This window comes from Psittacula echo (assembly GCF_963264785.1).
Source record: "Psittacula echo genome assembly, chromosome: 1".
In the NCBI taxonomy this organism is placed as follows: domain Eukaryota; kingdom Metazoa; phylum Chordata; class Aves; order Psittaciformes; family Psittacidae; genus Psittacula; species Psittacula echo.
Genome location: NC_137735.1, coordinates 45,533,267 through 45,549,741, shown reverse-complemented (window position 1 = coordinate 45,549,741; position 16,475 = coordinate 45,533,267). Strand labels below are relative to the sequence as shown.

At 42.5% G+C, this 16,475-nt stretch overlaps 1 protein-coding gene across 1 annotated transcript in view; it reads left to right on the top strand.

The window, feature by feature from the left end:
- Positions 1-4,672: 4,672 nt before the first annotated feature.
- FNIP2 (folliculin interacting protein 2) overlaps positions 4,673-16,475 on the top strand; it is a gene marked incomplete at both ends in the record, with an annotated part of 46,871 nt that continues 35,068 nt past the window's right edge. The window contains one exon of the mRNA XM_080630895.1: positions 4,673-4,767. Within this exon, the coding sequence (XP_080487021.1) occupies positions 4,673-4,767 (95 nt within the window). The remainder of the gene's footprint in view (positions 4,768-16,475) is intronic.

The following is a 16,475-nucleotide window of genomic DNA, read 5'->3' as shown; positions in this document are numbered from 1 at the left end:
TGGACATATGTAGAGGACACCAGAACTGCACACAATACTCCAAGTGAGGTCTCACGAGAGCAGAGGGGCAGGATCACCTCCTTTGACCTGCTGGTCACGCTCCTTTTGATGCAGCCCAGGATACGGTTGGCTTTCTGGGCTGCGAGCGCACACTGCTGGCTCATGTTCATTTTCTCATCGACCAACACCCCCAAGTCCTTCTCTGCAGGGCTGCTCTGAATCTCTTCTCTGCCCAACCTGTAGCCATGCCCGGGATTGCTCTGACCCAGGTGTAGGACCTTGCACTTGGCATGGTTAAACTTCATCAGGTTGGCATCAGCCCACCTCACAAGCGTGTCAAGGTCCCTCTGGATGGCATTCCTTTCCTCCAGCGTATCAACCGAACCACACAGCTTGGTGTCATCAGCAAACTTGCTGAGGGCGCACTCAATCCCACTGTCCATGTCACCGACAAAGATGTTGAACAAGACCGGTCGCAACACTGATCCCTGAGGGACACCACTCATTACCGGTCTCCAGCCGGGCATCGAGCCATTGACCACAACTCTTTGCGTGCGGCCATCCAGCCAGTTCTTTATCCACCAAGTGGTCCACCCATCAAATTGATGTCTCTCCAATTTAGAGACAAGGATGTCATGTGGGACAGTGTCGAATGCTTTGCACAAGTCCAGGTGGATGACGTCAACTGCTCTGCCCCATCCATCAGTTTTGTAGCCCCATCATAGGAGGCCACCAAATTGGTCAGGCAGGATTTCCCCTTAGTGAAGCCATGCTGGCTGTCACCAACCACCTCCTTATTTTTCATGTGCCTTAGCATGTCTTCCAGGAGAATGTGCTCCAAGATTTTGCCAGGCACAGAGGTGAGACTGACTGGTCTGTAATTCCCCAGGTCATCCATTTTCCCCTTCTTGAAAATCGGGGTTATATTTCCCTTTTTCCAGTCATCGGGAACTTCACCTGACTGCCATGATTTTTTCAAATATGATGGCCAGTGGCTTAGCAACTTCATTCGCCAGCTCCTTCAGGACCCGTGGATGGATGTTGTCAGGTCCCATGGACCTGTGTACATTTAGGTTTTTAAGATGGTCTCGAACCAGGTCCTCTCCTACAGTGGGCCTAGGGTCTTCATTCTCACAGTCCTTGCGTTCACCTTCCAAGACTTGGGTGGTGCGATCAGAGACTTGCCAGTGAAGACCGAGGCAAAGAAGTCATTAAGAACCTCAGCCTTCTCCAAATCCTGGGTAGCCAGTTCTCCCGTTATCTTCCGAAGGGGGCCTACGTTGTCCCTAGTCTGTCAATTATATCAATTATGATGATTTTTTTTTCAGTGTAGGAAGCGTTTTTGGATTCATCTAATGTAGAATGGAGTTCAAGGTGAACTACATCATCATGGATTTAAAGAGCAGAGTGCAACCAGAAATAGGAAGTCCCACAACAGAATTCACCACTGAAAATCTGGGATATGAAAATTAATGTTTCATTACATACAGCAGTATTTCCCAGTAATTTTGAAAAATTATCTTGAATATTTCTCTTTAAACTGTCTTTCATTTTCAGCTAACTGTATGTGCTGTGTAAAAAGACAGTGAAGCTGCTTATCTATATTAAGGCAGCACCTCTGTGGCACTGTTCCGGGGCTGGGAAAAGTTGCTGCAGCAACAGCTCAAGTTATGTAATACTCAGTTCCATGATGGATGAGTAAGCCAGTTTGCAGGGGGCTGCAATCCCAAGCTCTCCACTCCTGTCAGTTTCTGCCCCTGCTTGCAAAGTAGAATGCATTTTATAATAGGTTTTATAATTCTCTGTGGAGAGTAATTTAGACTTGCTCTGATAACTAGTAATAATGGCAATATGGAGAGAGAATAATTCTAGACATATCCGGTATCACTTTGTACTTGGCATGTTTGAAGTGGCAATAAAAATTGGATTTTATTTATTTTACAGAATCCAAAATGTTGCTGAAGCATTGCAAAGTGTAGCAAGACTTAACCTGTGTTCATGTAACTTAGCATGCGTCACCACGCTAAGCAGTAAGTCATTAGTGAGCATCATGGATTAACAAACTTTTTGTTAAATCTTCAGAGTTTACTCACCTGTTCTGGCCTCTGGCTTCTTTCTGTGGTTCCTCCAAAGCCTAGTTCTGACAACAAAGCTTTTGGAATATTTTGGACTTGTGCATTCAGATCCAAGCAGGGGGGAAGGGAAGCAGCTGAAACAGAATTCAGATTTCATCCAGGTCCTAGTGATGGGGAGGCAGTGTGACTTGGAAGACTTGACTTTTAACCCAGCCTATCCTGGCTATAAGACTTAATCCCTGCTTTCCCAGGAGAGAGTCTTCTGAGAAATGTACACACTATGAAACACAGAAATACTTACCTGAGCATTCAGCTATTCCAGCTTTTGAATTATCTTTTTATGGTTTAGTGGTGGACTTGGCAGTGCTAGGTTAACAGCTGGACTTGATGATCTTAAAAGTCTTTTCCAATGTAAATGATTCCATGATTTTTATATGCCACATTTTTATTTCCTGTATTTCCTAGAAGAGGTGAGGGTTGTAAACACACCATCTTGCTGTAAATGGTCTCTTGACAGATAGTATGGCTTTTTTCTTTATATCTGCTGAAACTTCGCACAACAGTTTTGCTGTTCTTTAAGAAATACAATCTAGTGCTTATTTCTGGAGCTGAATGCCTAGATTCTCATTTGCATTGATTACTATGTCAACCAGGATGTCTTTCATCTTGTCCAGCCACACTCTGCTATTCATTTCCCTTTCGCTGTACTGTCATGTCCATGCCCTCACTCTTTGGTCCTTCAGCTTTGCTTGCATGGATTGATCTTAACGACTGGGGGCATTTGGTGATGACGGTGAAAGTAAAGAATCAAAAGCTGCAAGAATACCCAAGCTGAAAGGTTTAGACTGGGTATTCCATCTCACAGATGAAGTAGCTGAGAGCCTTCAAAATCTCAATGCCTTCTGAGAATAGATCTCAAGACAGGGTCAGCTGAGCACTACAGGATTCAGGCTAGGGTCACAGAGGGAGCAGCTGATCAGATTATCAGGCCAGTGGAAAGTCATCTTTTGATTTTTATTTTAGAGAGAAATCAGCTTCTCCAACCATGGAAAGGCTGGCTCCAAAGCACCAGCATGTTTTCCACCTCTTCTGCTGCTACTGGATGTTGAGTCTGCAGTCAGCTATTGTAATAGTCTGTTACAACTACTGCCATGATTGCCATTCTCCATGTCATGTCTCCAAGTTTTCTGAAAGAGCAGGAAGCTGTCATAATTCTGCTACCTACCTGGTTAAAACAGAACATTTAGAGTTGGATTCTCTTGGTGGTTGCATGGTGGTGTTGTCCTGCTGCTGGGGAAAAGCACACAAAGAGCCCTTCCCCCCAAATTAAACAACGCTCCAAATGACATCCATCCACCCCAGTACTGTAGCAGTATTTAATTATTTTGTGAATGAAATAGATAATTATAGAGAAGTGAGTAAAAATAGGCACCTTCCAAGCAATGCTACCGTAATAAAAAAATCGTAATGGCTTCGGTTGGAAAGGACCTTAAAGCTCATCTAATTCCAACCCCTTTGCCATGGGCAGGGACACCTCACACTAGACCAGGTTGCCCCATCCAACCTGGCCTTGAACGCTGCCAGGGATGGAGCATTCAACACATTTTGGGCAACCCATTCCAGTGCCTCACCACCCTCACAGTAAAGAACTTCTTCCTGAATTTTCCCTGTTTAAGTTTTAACCCATTACCCGTTGTTCTGTCACTACAGTCCCTAATGAATAGTCCCTCTCCAGCATCCTTGTAGGCCCCCTTTCAGATACTGGAAGGCTGCTATGAGGTCTCCACGCAGCCTTCTCTTCTCCAGGCTCAACAGACCCAACTTTCTCAGCCTGTCTTCATACGGGAGGTGCTCCAGTCCCCTGATCATCCTCGTGGCCCTCCTCTGGAGTTGTTCCAACAGCTCCATGTCCTTCTTATGTTGCAGACACCAGAACTGTACACCGTGCTCCAAGTGGAGTCTCACAAGAGCAGAGTGGTGAAATCACCCCCTTCGACCTCCTGGTCGCACTCCTTATGTTTGGGTACACGGGTTCTTACTACTGTGGATACACGAATCAGCGCCCGCTGCACTCGCATGGGCACTGCACGCGCCCTCTCAGCACTTCCCCCGCCAACGTCTCCAACCGCCGCACCTCAGTGCGAGGCAGGCGCTGTCCCTTTAAGCGGGCCCCCTGCCCCTTACCACGTGCTGGAGGCGGGGCAGGGAGCGCCGCGCAGCCAATGAGGGACGCTCGAGGGGCGCGGCGCGTTCCCGTACCTTGTCTCCGTTGCTGTCGCGCTGCTGCTGGCGGTGCGTCTGTGCCGAGTAGTGCCGTGCCCCGTCCGGCGGGCGGCCAGCTGTCAGCGCCGCTGGGCGACCTCGGTGGGCGGCCTCGGCCCCTCGGTCAGGTGACGGGTGGCCGCCGGGAGCGGCGCAGCTGAGCGGCCCGGAGCTCCAGTCACCTCACCTCGCTTTCCCTCGCCTCGCCTCCGCGCAATGCTGGGCGGTTCTGCGGCGGCGGCGGGGATGCTGCCGCGGCCGCCGACGCTTGCCGCCCGCTGAACCGCTGCGAGACGCGCGGTGGGGCCCCCGCCGGGCAGGACGGCGGAAGCAGCATGGCCCCTACCCTGCTCCAGAAGCTGTTCAACAAAAGAGGCGGTGGCGCGGCGGCCCCCCATGGCCGGGCTCCGGGGGAAGGGCCCGCCTTCAGGTGAGCGGCGGGGGCAGGGCGGGTCCTGGCTCGCCGGAGCGCCGGCACATGGGCCTTGGGGGTCGCCTCGAAGGGGCGGCTGAGAATATCGCTGTGCCTTGCCAGCAGGCTGAAGGGCCGCTGACCCCCGGGACTCCCGCTGCGAAGTTTCCGCAGGGGCTGGGGGAGCGACCCGCGAGGAAGGAGCACCCTGGGTGGTGATGGGGCGGCTCCTTCTGCTTTTCCTCTCTTTGGATCTCTCAGCCATTTTATATCCGACCTGGAAGGGTCAGGGTCGGGGGATGCCAGGCTTTTTCTTACCTTGTTTGTACAGGATTGCTGTGATAACTCGTGCTCAGGTCTCGCTCATCAGCGAGCTGGAAAAAACAAAAATGGCTTAATTGTTGTGACCTAAATACACGTGCTTAGTCTGATGACTCGCTAAGCACTGGGCACCTTCCACTGCTCTCCCTGCTCGCGATAGGGCAAATGCTTAAAGGTGAGATCTAGTCCCTATTGCTACTTTAGGGCTTGAATATGTAATCTTTATTTATTAATCTTTATTTAATCTTTATTTAATACTGAATTATTACTGTTTTCTCAGGCCTCGGGAACAGCATTTTGGTTTGAAGCTTTGTGATTTTTAGCATCTCTTCTGCTCACAAGACCAAACTGGTCCTGGTGAGCACAGCAACCATCACGTGCATGTCCAGTAACCTCTGTGTCTGTTTTTCTGTTCGGCATGAGTTGACTGATCTTGTGATCAGATAGTATATGGGATTGAATTGGAATGTGAGCTTTCTATACTGAAACTATAAGAATGGTAAGGGAGGGAGAAGAGTGGAAATTATCTTGATCCACAAAGTGCCAAGTACAAAAGATGACAGTCATGGAGCCATTATGATTTCAAAGATGGTCTGTGTGGGCCATGGCCATATGCTCGGCCAAAGCTGGAAGATCTTGGTGAAAAATGAAATAACATCAAAATGGCATTAAGATATTTGGGTTATGAGGCAATTCCTTTGAAAGTGGTAGTCACAGTGCTAGTGTTGCATTCATGTCAGAGAACAGGGATGGTGAATTTCAGGAGGCTATAGTCTATGTGCTATGCTTGTTAGTTACTTTTTGTAGCACTTTTCTTGTGACTTAAATAGTCTCTTTAATTGAAAGAAAACATATTTTCCACATTTAAACTGAGTAACAATTCCTGACTAATTAACATTTTGCCTTATATTTAAAATCTTACCAAGTACTCTGTATCTGAGAGCAATGCTGCAAGTTCTAGTTTTAGGATTTTCAGATTTGTCAAGGATCTCCATGAAGGCAGATGCATCCCCCCCCCCATTAAAATCAGTAGGATTGCTCCATCTGGAGTATTTTGTGATTGTATTAGTTTTCATCTTCCTGTTCCTTAAGTAAGATATTCAACACTTGGTTTTTAGTTTGAATGACATCTAATGATGTGACACTTCAAAAAAACCTGTAATAATTAGAATACTGTTGTAGGAATTGATCAGTCTTTTTATCCCACTATGTTCCCCCCATTGCCTTGCTATCTGGTTTGTTTGGGGTTTTTTTTGTTTTGTAAATTTAATATAGTTATTTGAAGCATTTTGCATGTGTTCGGGTTTTTTAACCTGTTAATACTGCATTAAGTGTCTTCCTTATGACCTCTGAATATGTTGCAATTCTTTTTCTTTCTTGTGATCTGTTGATGACCTGCAGGAGCATACTTACTGGTTCTTGGAAGCTCTTCTGTAGTGTTTGTGATAGACTTTCTGTTGAACAGTAATCTCTGAATGGAGAGGTGTGATTGGATTTAAGTAAAATCAAAGACTTGATCCTTTGGTAGCTTCTGTTTTAAGCATGTGCTGCTGGTCCCTTTTAGAGGCTAAGTGGCAGGATCATTTTCTTTCTAATGGCAAGCTTATATTTTTAGGGATTTTAGTTAGTTTTATTCCCTCTCTGGGTTAGTGAGGTCCTCCTCTACATTCAGTATGTCTTGCTGTGTATAGCTGTCTTTAGTGGCTCTGTAAGACCAGTAACAGTCTGTATCCTTGGACTTTGAATTGTTATGGAAGTCTTGAAAGGTTAAGTGTATTCAAGCACCATCCTTACAATAGTAAAATTGCAAACAATCTTTCTAGTAGATAATAACAACTCAAATAAATAAATTTGGCAGGTTTTTTTGAGTATGCTGGTAGGAAGCTTTAAATTTTGCAGTCTTCCCAGAAACACCAGGAGAAATTCTGTTGCAAAGGGCCATCAACCAGGCTTGAGGTTTGCCTGTAACAAGTACTGCAGGCGGTTGTTCTGTTGCCTTCTCTGCTTTAACATCTTGACTAAATGTTGGTGCTGCTTCCTCTCTTTGGTTCTGAAGAAAACAGCAAGCTCTAAAGTTCATGTTGCTTATTGGGATGAGCTGGCACAGCCTCAAAGAGAGACATGGTGCCTATAGCTGAATGTGAAGCCACAGGAAATTGTTTCTTGGGTACATGAGCATTAACATCGTAATTTGGATTAGGAGTGCTCTTTTAAAGAAAACCTCTCAATTGTCTCTACTTACTGTACTTTGGCTTATGTAGCCAAGTGGCTTCAGTATGTAAACTTGATTCCTGTTGAAATGAATGAAATAATTAGAAGGTGTGCTCCAACTACTAATGGGCATTCAGTTCCTGGGACCAGACTATGGCTGGTCAAAAGTAATACTCCAGTGTGGTGGGTCAGGTCCTTAGCACCAAAGTAAAACCCATAGTGTGGGTGTGAGGTCCTTAGCACCAGTTAATAGGTCATTAGCACTGTGGTTCTTGTCTTGTTGGGCTATGTTCAGGTAAACACAAGCCTTACCTGCTGGGTGAGGAGAAAGTAAATATGAGGTGTAGATGTTAATATAGAGCTATTTAGATACTAGGACTTTTTACTGACCTGCACCTCCCTTCAAAATAATGAGAGTATGAAATGGTAGTAGTTAGACTTGTAGAATATCTTAATTTTTTTTTTTTTTGAAGAGAAATTGTAAACCAGCTGGAGAACAGATGGGTATTAGTGACATGATATTGTATTTGTTCTAAGCAGTTTTATACACAGATCTTCAGTTTCTGATTTCTGTTACTACTGCTTTTTGCTTTCCTTAACTGAAAATATCTATATATGTGTTTGTGTATGTAAGTGTATAATGCAAACATACAAATATATATGTATACACACACTTTTCAACAGAGGCGTGTGGGTGACTGTAGTTCAATGTATTTCTTTGTAGCCTCTAACACTGAGAAAATCCTAAATACTTGTTCAGAAATGTGTATTTATGTGGCTAAATTCCCCTAATATTTCTTATTTCCTTATCAAATGTTACTTCCCCTACAAGATTGATTTAGAGTAGTCTACAGGTTTTTGGAATGCTATCAGGATTATGTGCTCAGCAGAATGTTATCTATTAATGCAAAAATAAAGCATCCTACTCTGCGTGAATTTTTAATTTTAGGGATTAAGTAGAGTATTTTATAAACATGCAGTATCTCAAGACTAGAATGTCTCAAGTGTTAAGCATGTATTTTACTAAGGTGCTGGGTGATGGCTTTAAGGAAATGGATATGGGTTGCAGGTAGTTTGATTGTACTTGAATTTATAGCAGTTCTTCTGTGTCCTGGTTTCAGCTGTAACAGTTATTTTTTATTCCTAGCAGCTGGTGCAGTGCTGTGTTTTTGCTATAGTTTGGGAACAATGCTGATAACACACAGATGTTTTAGTTGTTGCTAAGTAATGCTTACCCGGATCAAGGACTTTTCAGTCTCATGCTCTGCCAGTGAAGAGGGGTACAAGAAGAGGGGAAGGAGCAGAGACAGGACACCTGACCCAAACTAGCCAAACGGGTATTCCATACCACAGCACACCATGCCCAGTAGAAAAACTGGTGGAAGTTACCTGGAAGGTCCAGGCTGCTGCTCGGGTCAGGCTGGATATCGGTCAGCAGGTGGTGAGCACTTTCATTGTGCATCACTTGTGTTTTCTACGTTTTCATTTTTAAACTTTTTTTTCTTCCTATTATTATCTGTATTATTTATTGTTGGTATTATTTCTATTATTATATTTTACTTAATTTCAATTTTTAAGCTGTTCTTATCTCAACCCATGGTTTTTATATTGTTCTGATTCTTTTCCCCATCCCACAGCATGGAAAGGAGGGGAGTGAGTGAGTGGCTGAGTAGTACTTAGTTAGCAGCTGGGTTTAAACCTTGACACTGTAATTGTATTTACCTGACTGTAGAATGAGATTTCACATCAGTGTGTTTCTGAGCTTTTCAACGTGAAAGATTGACATTACCCTTAAACTGAGGGCTCAGGCTTCACACTAATTTTGGTGTTTGATTTTTACTTTTTTTTTTAATGACATGCCTGTATTCAGGAACGTAAGAGTGTAAAGAAATGCCTTGGAGTTTCTGAAAGACAGCGTTTTTCACTGCTGAATGTGTAATCTCTGCTTTGCAACCTCTGACGAAATTTCTTTGGTATTGGTATGTTTAGTGAAGGAGTGTTGTAAAACAGGGAATAACTTCATTTTATGTGGATTCTATTAAAAAAAAAAAAAAGGGGTTGTGTTATTTCAGCTGTGTTTGAAGCTTGCAAATGGGCTGTTTCTTCAGCTTTGAGTATCAGCTGCTCCTTCTGGTGTCTATAATGGAGCGGATGTCATGTTGTAAATGCAGGATATCTATCTGGTAACTGTTAGCTTTGGTATATGAGATCATTTGTTTGGCAGCTGATACTAGTAATTCCTTTGGTCATAGCGCTGAAATGCTTGGTGAGATCCTATTTGCTAAGCATTATTTCACAGCATTTATTACCAGCCTGGCAATGTTCCACCTTCTGAAAAAGGAAAGAAAGCGGTAGTGAGCTTTGAGTCTGCTTGCTTGTCAGTTATATCTTTGTTAGAATGAAACACTCCTCAGCAAATTCTTGTAGCCTAATTGGTCTTCTCTTGAGCTTCTTGTGGCTTTGTAGGCATCCACACAGCAGTAACATTACTGAGCACTCGTGCATTTTCATACATGGAAATATCATTAAACATCTGGCTGTAAACCCTTCAAAAAGTATTTGAAAGAAAAAGCATTACTTTATATGCTGTACAAAGGGCAATGCAGCCCAGGGCCGGATCTGAGCATGGGGGCAGGGAAGTTTAAACAGCAAGTCCAAGCCACATGTCTCTTTGCTGACAGCTGAAGATGAGCCTTAAGGTGCAGTATAATACTTATGCTCTCACATTAGCCTTTCCTCAGTCAGTAAGAAGAGAGTAAGTTCTGCAGAGATTTATTGCAGTGTCAAGAAACCGGCTTAGAGAGGAAGTGATTGAAAATGTGGTAGAAACTGCATTTCCATCTTGGAGCTGTTTTTAAGGAAAACAAGCAAATTCCAAGTGCTTCAGCTTTTGAGCTTTACAGGAACCAGTGCCATTCTTCTCATTAAGTTGTTTGGATTTTCTGTCCCCTACACACTTTTACACTTCTGTCACTGAACAACCTATTAGTTTCCTCTAGCTTTGCTTTGAGACTAACTCATTCTCTCTTAAAATTGCAAGAGATACCTGTTTGCCGTCCCATATGGCTTAAAAAAACTCTGTGGAAATGCATAAGCTATTGATGTGCTGAGAAGGATGGATGTACTTTGGTTATGTCTTTTAATTCCATTAAAAGATGCATTCTTGTTTGATCAAATTGGTTTTGCCAGGGGGTTATCTTATTTCTGTTTTACAGGTAACTTATCCATATGGCATAACCAGTTAGAAGTGTTATTTCCTACACATCTAATGTTTAAATTGTTGCACAGTTGGATAGCAGGTGCTTGTTTCCTTATTCTTGGGGTAGTTTTGCTGTTTACATGTCCAGACTGTGTGAGTACTCTACAGTGTACTGTGCTCAGTAGAAAGTGATTTGGGAATAGTAGTGACAGAAAGCCTTGGAGCTGCCTTCCCTTGTCAGAAGCACATCTTGAAGCAGAATACACTACAATCTAAAGCAGTGATGCTAACGCTATAGGAAAATACTTGTCTGTTGACATAAATGGATTGACATAAGAAAATAGAGCTGCTTGGGGCTGAAAAGTGTGGACATTCATTCATAAAAGCTGAATTCGGAGAGAAACTTTTTTAAAAGCTGATGCAGAGCTGTATTGTCAGTAGAGACGGGCCTCATACAAACTTATGTAAACTTTGTAACTTCTCTCGTGTGGGCTTAGTTGAAGTAGCAGAATAGCTTTATTAGAACTTGAAGGAAGGATGGAAGAGGTTTGACAGAAATGTTGTAATCATTGTCAAAATAGGATGACATGATGACTATTGTGGGATGTAGGTGTTTCAGTACATGGTAGTGGCCTTTATGTGTAGCTTTGGTCTGAACAGTGAGTAACAACAAGCTAAAAGCCCAGACAATGTAGATGTGACAAAATAGCTGGGGTCAAAGGGGCTGGAAAATGCAGTAACTGTTTTCATAAAGGCAGTTTATTACTGGTTCTGGCATTTCAGTAATATTGAAGTTGCTGAGGACTTCTTTTGTGAAAACAATTCTTTGGATTAATACTGACTACATGTGCTGAAAAACTTGGTGACGTACCCTTTCCTTTGGGTATTCCTGCTGACACTGACAATTATGTGCTTTCATCTGTAATCTACTTTGCACCTTAGTGATGTTCAGGCATGGCTTCTGAAGAGCCATGTGTTTTATATTTGTCAACAGTTGTTTCTACCAAGTACACTCTTGATGTAAGAGCACGCTCTTGTCTTGCATGCTGCTAGACAGTGTTGCAAGAAGAATGTTCTTATGCTACCCTAATTATCAGTATTTGCTATGTGAAGGTTTCCATGGGTACACTTGTTAGGCAGAAGATGAGGAATGAAATTCTGTAGGATGGTGGTTAACAGGCTTGCTAGAGAGAATAAGTGAGAAAAGGAGGACTTTGAATTGGGTACCTGTTGTATGAGGACAGCAGATGTCTGCACCTTTGCCTGCACTTTGCACAGTGTCAGATTACTACTGATTTGACTAACAGGCATGGATGTGGTTGTTCACCTTTACCTGTCATGAATCAGCTCCTCTGTGTGCTCTGCCTCTACTTCTTAATCTGCATGCTGGCTCAGGTGGTTCTCCATCCTACTTTCTCCTCACCTTAACAGTGCTTGCTGCTTTTCTTGCCTCACTCCGTTTGCCCTATTTGTATGCATTTGTTGCTGAAATACTGTAGTAGTGTCGTATTTTTCTATATTCAAGATTGAGGTCACAAGACAAGCTCCTGTGCAGGCTGCAAGACAAAGCATTCTTCTGAGGCACCGAGAGGACTAGCTTAGGAGTTTCATTAACGGTGCCTGTGCCTTCCCCACTACAATTAGGGCAAACATGGGTGCTTTTACATGACCAGCAGCCAAAGTGTGTCTTGTCAGTCAGCACACTTCCTGGATATTGGTGAGATTCTTTGACTTGCACAGATAAATGAGCATGAGGGCTTTACATCACACTTGCTGCTGCTAAAACTGACTCATGATTTTCCTTCCGTAGACTGTGCTGAAGTGAAACTTGAGCCATGTGTGATGTAATTGCTGAATCAGTATGGAGCTTTCTCTGCAGCATGCTCTCAGCACTGTGCAATGCACTTCAACTTTTCTCCTCCAAGGTGCTCACTCGTGCTAATGAAATCAGCTGTTTAAAGTAAACAATCTGAGAATATTTACTTTTCTAACAGAGGTGTTAACAGGCTGAATTTGGTATTAGTGCTTTCAGATTTCCAATTTTAACACTCTAGTATTTTATAATTAAGTCAGGACGATTCCTAATGTGGATCACCTTACAGATCTTAATATAATGTTGTTAAAGCCCCTGTGATCTGGGAAAGACAGTTACTGAAGTTTTTAAAAATATGCAGCTCAAAGGAATTAGTTTATATTAAAACAAATTTTTGTGTCTTCTGTTCTGTGTGGACACGAGAGTTCATTCAGCTATTGCTGATCAGGTGAGTGCTCGTATCTGTCATCTTTTCTTGCCTTTCCTTTCACATTCCCACAAAATGACCTTCTAAAATCTTCACATTGAACACTCAGTTCTCTAACTTGCAGTTTAAAATGTGTTGTGATTCTTGTGACAACTCCTACTACAATAAAGGTCATGGGTCTTTTACTTCTGAAGTCCTGGCTTGTTTAACGTGACTGGGTTAAACAAGTTGAGCAGAGACCTGTTAACCTGCTGGAAATGAAGGTTGGTAACTTCTAGTGCAGGCAACAAGGGAGAAGTGTATTAAGTGCAGAAACCACTTTCCTCAACTGTACAGCAGTGGGGTTTATGTGTGTTAAGGCTCTTTTCTTGGCAGATGGCAGCAATGGTGCAAAATGCTACTGCATTCTCCTATGCTTCGCTGGAATTGGTTATTGGCTGGACATTTGTCACTTCCATGATAGTGCTGATAGAGTGTTGAAGCCTTCCTTGTTCATGTGTTTGTAAAGGTATAGAACCAGCTCTTGCAGTAGTTTGTGTGAAGCTGTCAGGTTGCATGCAGGAATGGTTACAGAGGGCTCATGTGTTCTAGTCCTCAGCTGTGTTGATAAAGTTGAAATAAAGAGCTGTGAATTGATAACCACTTCAGTTCACTTGGCAGACAACTGTGGTGACAAGCATTTGAGTTCTTACTTGATCTTGGCTTTTAGCCTGGAGGAAGGTTGCTCTCACATGGTAGCCAGTTGAAGCAGCTTCAGGAGTGCCAACCTCTGCCTTACCAACTGTTAAAAGAATTTCTAAATCACTTCAAGTTAGAATTGGATAAATTAACTATCTCTGATTAGAAAAATATTTTACATCTGGCTATAGATGTAAAGCGTGCTTACTGAGTGCTAGGTGATCTCCCATATGCTTCCAAGTTCTAGAGTGGATAAGTAACACCTGTTATGTTGGTCTCCACTGTGTGTTAGATCAGTCTACAGCTTCATTCAGGTACTAAACTTCTTGTGTTCAGAAGTTCCTGTGTGCAGGCTCACAGACAGGAATGTTAGGATGTGCTTTTGAATGGAACTAGGATAATAATGTGTATTTAAAAACTAGGTTTTGGTTTGTCACTTGGTGACACATGGTAGCTATAAAATGCCTGTGTATAGCTGAACTGGATAATGGGTCCAGGAGTAGGTATGCAATGGGGAGGAAAATGAGAACAGAACATTGTATTTTGTAGCAGGCATGTTTTTTTCAGAATAATCAATTAATTCATTAAACCTCTGTACGCATTGATACTACATCTGCCTGATTTCTTTTTTTTTAAGCAAAAACAACCTGGGTGGAATGTCAAATATAACTTTAATCTCTGAGTTAAACTTTGTTTAGTGCTTAAAGAAATAATTGCATATTTGTATTGAAATCTGGTGTTGGAATGTGAACTAGAAATCTAATTGAAGCAATGGCTTTATGTTTGCATTACGGAAGCATTAAAAGTTGGGTATAGACTTCATTTGAGTTGTATCCTTGGGCCCTGTTTTGGCTAGAAAGGAAAGTGAGAGTTTTGGGGGTTTTTTAATGAGGTTGACCTGAATCTGTAATTAAGAAGACTCCCAGTGAGTCTGCTCTGGTAGATTTCGTTGTGGGAGAAAGTCAGGTCCATTATAAACAACTTTCTTATGCAGTGTTTTACTGGGGAACATGGAAAGAACTTCACCAATTCTCACCTTCTCATGAGAAGGAAGGTTCCTAATTTGTCTAAACAGATAATTGCTACATAAACTTGCTGACTGACATTTTAGTTTGTTTCTATCACTGAATCTTCAGTGTGTGAAGCATTTTCCTATTGCGTGACAAGGTTGCAACTGGCTCTTTTTCTGTGACTTTTATTGTCCAGGTATTTCATGATTGCTGGGCTGCTGCTTGGCAGCCAAATCTTGGCATGTTACTGGGTGTGGTCAACTGTAATTATGTGTAAACATGTCTGTGTAAACTTTTAGGTCTAATAAAATACCAGTATTTGTTAGAAAATGTTTAGGATCTTCTGTGAGCAGTTAGAGCGGTTGGCCTGCTTTAAGGAGGAGGCTATTTCATAACTTAATGACTATTTATACATTCAAAGTCCTACGTAATTGCTGGTAAACAGAACATAACTCTCTTGCATAGTGTCTTGCAGCAAAATTAGGTTTGCCCATGCCAGTCAGCTGCAGGACTGTGGTTTGTTTGGTTGGTTTTGTATGTAGTCTTTCTCATTGAGAAGGTATTACGGTATGCGTGATCTAATTATGCTGATCTTCCATATGGGGTCCTGAGACATGGCCCTGCTTCCCCTTCCAGTGAAACTCGAAAATAATGTGTGTAAGCCTTCAAGGTTCAGTGCAAGTTACTGGAAAGCTACCTTCCGTACTGTATACCAGAAAGGGTTAAAGAAAGTGTTTTGAATGTAATAGACAAATTATCATAACAACAAGAGGAGCAAAACATATTTTTGGCTATAACTGGTGAAAAATGCCAAAGCTGATGTTATGTCTGTCTGTTATCACTTCATTCAATCTAAGTCAGGATTTCCTGGCATTCATCTAGACAGAGGCGATGGACTTTGCTGTTCATGCTATAGCAGCATTTGGGTGATCAAGCGTGGCTTCTTGTGTACGTGTTCGTTCCCATATCCTTGCCAGTTGGATAAATCAGTAAATTTTCACAAATATTCAATGTACATAGTTTTCCTTCATTCCCTTATTGAATATTGCAGACTGCCTGTTCAGTAACAATCATTATTTTGAGCGAATCAGAAAATGTCTTGTTTTCACAGCAGCTTAACATAACCAGTTACAGAGAACTTACCAATGTTATGTTAGATGATCAAAAAATCCTGGGCCACTTCAGCTCTGAGCACTGCTAGAGAGCCACATCTGATGTGTTTGATTTCATGTATTATGAATATGGAAGGATGCACAGGTAATTTTCAATCTCTTTTAGTGAAGTCATGCTGCTGAATATGCACTTCAGGGTTAGTTGCAACTGGCCCTGTCTGAAGCAATTTCTCTTAAATGACAGGCATGGGGTCCCTGGGTAGCGCTTGCCTCTAGCCCTGCTTGAGAGTGCTCTCTTGTGTGGTGGGAGTGTGTGTTCAGAACAAGGGCGAGGAGGGAATTTGCAGTGCTTTCTACATCCCTGGAGGGAGTACCCTAAACTTACTTGACTGTAGAGGTTGAGAGAGAATGCCATGTCCTCTGAAGTTTACAAAGCCCTCCTGTGAATGTAGCCTTTTCATAGCAGGAGTGGAGGAAATATGTCAAGAAGTTGTTTATGTTAATATATGGGTGGTTTTAGTTACTTTGAGAGCAGATGTTTGTGTGTCTTTCAGCAGAAGCTTATTTTCCAGTTAACTATAAAAAAAAAAACGGGGGGGGGGGAGATGTTGAACACTAAATATTGTTCTTACCTCTGTAAATGCCAACTGACACAATATCTAATCTAATATTGGGGTCTTTTAATTTTCATGTTTGAAACTGCTCCTTTGAACAGAGGCTTGAAAGCTGCATATGGGCTTTTTCTTATTAAATAATAATAAAAAAATAGGGCTTTAGAGAAGAGGGAGAAGGAACAGGAAAGAGCAGGCAACCAAACCCATGCCTCAGGATACCGCCCCTAAGGTGTGGTGGTGATGTCTGTGCTGGCCTGCTCATTTACGCAGGAGCTGAGCTCTATCAGTACTTTCATAAAGCTTTGAAATGCAGTAGTTATAGGTACTACATTTTGCTTTGT